The 6,570-nt window shown below is 34.1% G+C and overlaps 1 protein-coding gene across 1 annotated transcript; it reads right to left on the bottom strand.

Annotated features, from left to right (window-relative positions):
• Positions 1–202: 202 nt before the first annotated feature.
• LOC103490894 (scarecrow-like protein 6) lies at positions 203–3,589 on the bottom strand. Its single transcript, XM_008450640.3, has one exon. It carries the CDS (start codon positions 2,941–2,943, stop codon positions 610–612), a length of 2,334 nt encoding a protein of 777 aa, XP_008448862.1. The 5' UTR covers positions 2,944–3,589; the 3' UTR covers positions 203–609.
• Between the last annotated feature and the right edge of the window lie 2,981 nt (positions 3,590–6,570).

A 6,570-nucleotide genomic window follows, 5' to 3' on the forward strand; every position in this document is an offset into this window, starting at 1 on the left:
ACTTTGTAAATCAAGGTATATTTCTTTTTGGCTTTCAATACACTAGCTGAACTTAACCATAATGCTAGCTATCAACCTAGAAATTATACAGCCCAGGCCGGCCTGAGTACATAATGCAATGTCATCTTCAAAGCACTTTTGGATTCAATCCATGGTACCTATCTAGGAATTAATACAACCCGGGCTGGCCCGAACACTCAAATAAAGAAAATACTGCAATGTCATTTGTTTTTCAAACTGGAACATGCTCTATCTTAATAACATAAACTAGCAAAGCAACCAATATAACAAGAAAGATGAGCATTTCATATTAGAAAACAGAGTCAAAAGAGAAGAGGAAGATCAGACCAACACAATGACAGTTTTTTGCAAAAGAAATAATATACTAACATGCTTGTAGTTAGATTTTTAGTTACACTAAGGAAGCTAGTTTGTCTGGACTTAAATGAATCAAGTGCAGAAAATGTTGCAAGAATGACCAGTAATGAAAGTTAAGCTGCTTAAGAGATACCACAAAACAGTTCAATATTATTGATGATTAATTATACTGAGTAGATAAATTGGAACCTCCGCATAATAAGAGTTGCTAAGAACCCAATCTTCCCCTTTTCAACATCTCCATGCTGAAGCAGATATGAGCTCCCGACGCTGCCAGCACAAAACTAGGGAAGCTTGGCGTTTCTCAACTTGAAATCCCCTCACAGAAGTTCTCTTTGCCACACATTCTGCTTGAGTTTCAGTGAAGTTGCTAAAGGTTACAGGCGTAAACCCAGCTGAGGCAAAGAGTGTCTTCCAAAGGGGCATTCTTTCAGGTGCTCGAAGTCGTCCCAGGACCGTACTTTCAATTCTGGGTTGCAAAAGAAACCTTTCGATCTTGTTCACAGCATCCGAATTCATATTGATAGCATCCAGAGATTCCAGAAGGTTAATGTAAGACTGAAGTGCCTGAAGCATATGCTGAGGAAAGGGGAGGTCACTTCGATCACAACCTCGGTCCAGTGAAACCACAATTTTCGGTGAGAGTTGCTTGATGAAGCGGAGGAGAGACGGAAGCATAGCTGGTTGATTTGATGAACACCATAGAGGGAAGTTTACTGCAATGGCCTCGTTTTCGCTGGACCGTGTAAATGGCAAAGGAAAGGAGTTCTGGTTCAAAGAATCAAAGTTAACCACTTCAAACTCAAAACTTATTCCAATGTCATTAGCAAATTGAGTGAGATTTTCGCGCATAAGCCCAAGTTCAATTGGATGGTGAGTTGAGGGAGAGGCAAAAGCAGTGATTTTGAGCGATGGTGCACCCCGGCTCCTCAAGGACAGTTCCTGCATAAAAGAAGCCCACTGAGCTCCAAAACCAATATCGAAATCTACAATGTGAATTCGATCAACGTCATCGAGCGCCTCAAGCAGTGCCTGGTTGCAGGTGAAATTCACAAACTGAATGAGTGGGGAAATTTCCGAGAACACTTTGTAAGCACCCATCTTGAAGATCACATCAAACGGTGTCGGGCAGCGAGGTGGAGGAGGATTAACTGGGTTATTCATAAGGAGGAGCAATTGAAGAGCCTCCTTGAAGTAGAAAGCAGCCCTTTGAAGGGGCTTTCCAACAGGTGAGAGCTGGTGATTGAGCCGCGCCAATATCCCTTGCGCGTATGAGAAATTCCCAGTCCCTACCAGCTCTGCTGCCTTGTAGAGCTGGTCGAGCAAAGCATGCTGATGCTGTTGCTGTGGGGGATTGTGATACGACATTTCGTCGCCAAGCCCTACAACTTTTGGCTTCGGCGACATTGCCTTCTGCTGAGGAAGAAACTGCAAACCCGGAGGATAACCAAGCTGCTGCTGCTGCTGCTGCTGCAACACCTGCAACTGATGATTCCTCAGAAAAATCTCATTCCCTGGATCCATAAACGGGACTTTCAGGATCTGCCCATTCGGATTGGGGTCAAGTCCTCCACTCGAATTATGCCTCTTCAGTTGAGGCTGGAGCTGCTGTTCCTGTTGACCAAACGTCAATGGCACAAAAAAGCTAGGGTTTTGAGGCTGCTGATGTTGGTTCAACAAAACCTGAGTATTTAAATTCTGAGGTTTCTCATCAGGGCTCTCGAATGGCTGAAGTTGTTGAGGATAAATCATACCAGAAACGGGAACAACAAGATTTTCAAGAGACCCAGTAAAGATAGGGTTCTGAACATTGAAATTTCCATGGCGATTGTTCGAACCCAAACTAGAACTCTTGTAATTAACAACCCCTCCACAAGTGTTTCTATTAAATGACTTATTGTTACCATTAACATCAGAAAACCCAGCACAAGCAGCAAGAGGAAACGATAAATTAGGATTAATGTTGGCAAGAACATTACCAGAACCGGTGTCAAATTCGGAACCCTGATCGACGATTCCGATACCGGCATTGCCATCCAAATCAAAGGGTATATTCCCATTAGCCAAAACACTTTTACTCCCTAAACTGGGATCTTCAACATCTCCGGCAAACCATCGGAGAAACGACGGTTCTGGGCCGGCTGTTTCCGACCACATACTCTCCAAATCTTCTAATCCAACCCCACATCGCTCCAATCCACCTGGAAAAATGGCGTTACCAACACCAGCTCCAGCGACCGGTTCAACAGCAGGAGTCTCAGGAGGAAGCGAAGGAACACAACCACCACCGCCACCGCCACCGCCGCCAAAGGAAGAAGAGAGAGTAGAAGCCGATGTGGGAGGACTGGGGCTTCTCATATGAAGAACGGAAGTGGGTTCGTTGTTAGGTAAAGCAAAATAAGAAAACCCTTCTTCTTGTTCTTCGTCTAGTTCTTGTTCTTGTTGTTCTTCCCCTTTCTTAACCCACTTTTCTGCAAAACCAGAGCAAATCGGAGAAGAAGAAGAAAAAGCAGCTGAAAATTCCAACTCCCCCTTCCCCTGAAAATGAAAGGAAATACCCCTCATACCCAGAGGAACAAAAACCAGAAAATGAAGAACAACAAAAACAATATTCCAAAGGGTTTCTTCAAATAAGTAGAAGAAATCAAAATTTCAGGGTTTAATTTGAAACCCACCATTTTTCTTTGCATGCCATCAAATCCCAAAATCCCATTTTTCACAGATTGTTCTTCAAATTCCTCCTTTCCCCTCCTTTCTTCTTCTTCCACCTCAACTTCCTCTTCCTTCTACTTTCCATTTCCACAATCTTTATTTCTTTTACTCCATTTTCAGCTACCCTTTTGCTTTCTTCCTCTGTTTTTCTTGATACTATCTTCTTCTTCTTCTTCTACTTCTTATCAAGTATGAGAGTTGTTTTTGTTTGTTCTTCTAGGCTTGTGTTGTAGCAGTGGTCTGTGGCCTTCTCTGTTCTGCCATGGATGCGTACATCATAAAAAAGGCAATAAAGTGTACGCCCCCTTCTCCTCCACTCTCTCTCTCTCTTGTTTTTCTCTCTCTTACTACCATTACTTTTCTTCTCTTTCTTCTTCTTGCTTCTTTTCTTTTTCTATTTTCAATTTTTTTGGGTTAAAATTGGTTTTGTTTTTGGCCCTTTTTGTTAATTTTTCTTTTCTTGCTTTGGGTTTTCTCTGTCACTTCTGCCTTGTAGTGGCCATACTGTTCTAATTTCTTGAAAGCCCAAAACCAACCAAAGTGAAAACAGAGAGATGAGAAGAGAAGATGCAAAAGAGGGGCCTTTGTGATTTCCTTTCTTTTCTTTTCAATATTACAACCTCCAAACCAAAATCCTTTCTTTTCCATTCTCTTCTTTCTCATAGCAATATATGATTATTATTAAGTCGACCGTTAAGTTAAAAAGGAGTAGAATTCAACTGATATAAAGTTCGAATTCTTATATATTGAAAAGTTAAAGATTCGATTTTTCACTTTACATATCATCTAAAAAAATGATAAGATAGATATCTGCTCATGTTATACTGTTGTTGGAGATGAAATCTGATGTTTTTGATACCATAAATCTCCGGTCGAGAAAGAGTCCTCATTAGTTAAAATTGAGGTCCTAGTTGAAGATTTTATTTTGTGTGAGAATATTGTTAGTTTTTCTTACTTATTTATTTTTTGCATTCCTAAGGAATATAACAAATTTGCTCATGTTGTTGCACGTCTTGTTTTTTGTTTTCCTCAAAAGATGATAATACGTTAAAATGTTAATTACTAATTCAAAAGTCAATGATTTTATCTTTCGTTTTTTCGATAGTTAAACAATAAATAAATAGAAAAGTTGAAAAATGTCATTTCAAGTGTAATGGAAAAGACATGTTACATTCTTTAAAGGTTTTTTTCTCGGTATTGGTTTGGAGGTTAATAGGACTAAGTTTGAAATATACTTTAATTATATCCCTAAACTTTAAAATGCTTCATTTTTACCATTAAACATTATAATTTGTTTTCAAAAGAAATTTCATTTATGTAAAAATTGATTACCCATATGATTTTAACAAAATCTTTTTAGATGATAAATGGTAATCAATCTTAATTTTTTTAAAAGTATAACAATCGAAGATGGGAAGATTCGAACTTCTCAAACTCTAAGATAGAATGTCACTTCAGCCTTAATCTTCAATAAATATATAGTCGTACATAACATCACATATACATTTTAAGTTTTACAACTTAGTTTTCACGTCAACTTTTTTTGGAACAAATTTCAAATTTTAAAAGTAAAAGGGGAAGTTTTTCAAAGTTGAGATTGAGATGAAACTATTAGAAAGTTGAGATTGAGATGAAACTATTAGAAAGTTTATGAAGTTTTTCAATGTAATAAACCATATCGCAGTTAAAAATCTATGGCTAGTGTTTAAAAAATAAAGTTTATAACCAATAATTTTGCATATATCCAAAAAAAAAAATAAATGAACATAATTGTACACTTAATTAAATTTTTTTACACTATTCATTTATTTATTATTTGTCATTTCACCAACATTCAAGAATAGTGAAAAGTTGAAATAAAATAGTATATCACATTGTTTTCAACTAAAAGAAGTTAAAATTTGGTGTCTCAATCTCAATGTGTTGAAATATTGGATTGTAAAATGTAGTAATAATTAATAAAGAGAGAGAGACTAAAAGGTAGAATATTTAAAAGCTTAATTAGGGATTGAAATGATATAAATGTTAATTAACCAAAACTTGATTAAGGATAATTTCTTTTTTCTTTTTCTTTAAAATTTTCAACTTCATTATTATTTGACAAATTGAACTATTTCCATTCAAGTTTTTATTTGTTTACATTTATAACTCATTAAAATTAAAAACATTATGAGGGCTTTCAACTCCATTGATTTGAATTAAACAAACTAATTAATAATTAAAAAAAAAAAAAACCTAATGTTCTTTTTAGTGAAAAAAGTTGTATTTTATTCTCATTTATTTTAAACAATTTTTTACATTTATTAGGAAACTTTTAGCATAAATGAGATTAAAGTACATTTTTTTTATCAAAATATTAAATCGATATACTTTTGCCAATTCAGCTAGCTTAGTCATCATTTGATCCGTCTACAGTTAGTCGATAAATAATTAAAATAGCATCAAGGACAATTTAGAACTATTTTTCAAACCACAGGAACTAAAGTGTTCGTTTTGAAACATCAGAAACCAATTAGATATTAACTTTAAACCTCGTGGATTGATAATGTTTTTTTTTTTTTTTTTGCTTTTTTAAATTAAATGTTCAATAAAATATTTTGTTTCTTGAATTATGTCCTTTTTATTGTTTCAAAAAAACCGTTTTCAAAATATTGCCAAATTTGAGAACTAGATAAATAAAGAGTAATAATTAGATGCATACTTCTCATTTTTAAAATTTATCGTTTTATATTATTTTTAAAATTTTGTCACATGATAATTTTTAATTGGGTGTAGTAGGGGTTGCATGATATGTAAATGTAGTCTGGCTACACCAAAGTATTTTTCCACAAATAAACGTTTCTAAAACTATTTTATTAAATATTTTTCAAATAGAATTCAAGTCAATACCATTAAATTCTAACTCACTTTCGTTTAAGACAATAAATTTTCATTTATAAGAATTTATGACAATTTGATTTGACCCATTTTTCATAATAATTTGCATCTAAATTTGAAAGCAAGTTCTCAACGGCCGTTTTTTTTTTTAGTTTTCAAAATTTAACTTAATTTTTTAAATCATTGGTAAAGAATTAATAAATTTGAGAATGGAAGTAGTGATTATAGGCTTAGTTCCGAAAACAAAAAGCAAAACAATTAATAAAATTGTCACCAAACATAATCTAAATAGTATAATTACCAAAATAGGTATTTTTAGTTCACTTAATAATTACATTTCCATTCATAGTGTTTATTTACAAACCCTTTTTCAATTGTAACAAAAAAAAAAAAAAGTCATTTTAAAAAATTACAAAATAGTCAAAATATTTATATATTTTTTTATTAGTAACAATTTTTTTTTTCTACTAAAGGCAAATAATTTGTTTTTGTATTATTAGAAAAACCCTTTTCAAGACATGTTTTTTTAAAAAAAGCCAACTAAAATTATATTTTATTTTATTTAAATACACAAAATAAAAAACTCTACTAATACTAAACAAC

Source organism: Cucumis melo, chromosome 6 (assembly GCF_025177605.1).
Source record: "Cucumis melo cultivar AY chromosome 6, USDA_Cmelo_AY_1.0, whole genome shotgun sequence".
NCBI classification, from domain to species: Eukaryota; Viridiplantae; Streptophyta; class Magnoliopsida; order Cucurbitales; family Cucurbitaceae; genus Cucumis; species Cucumis melo.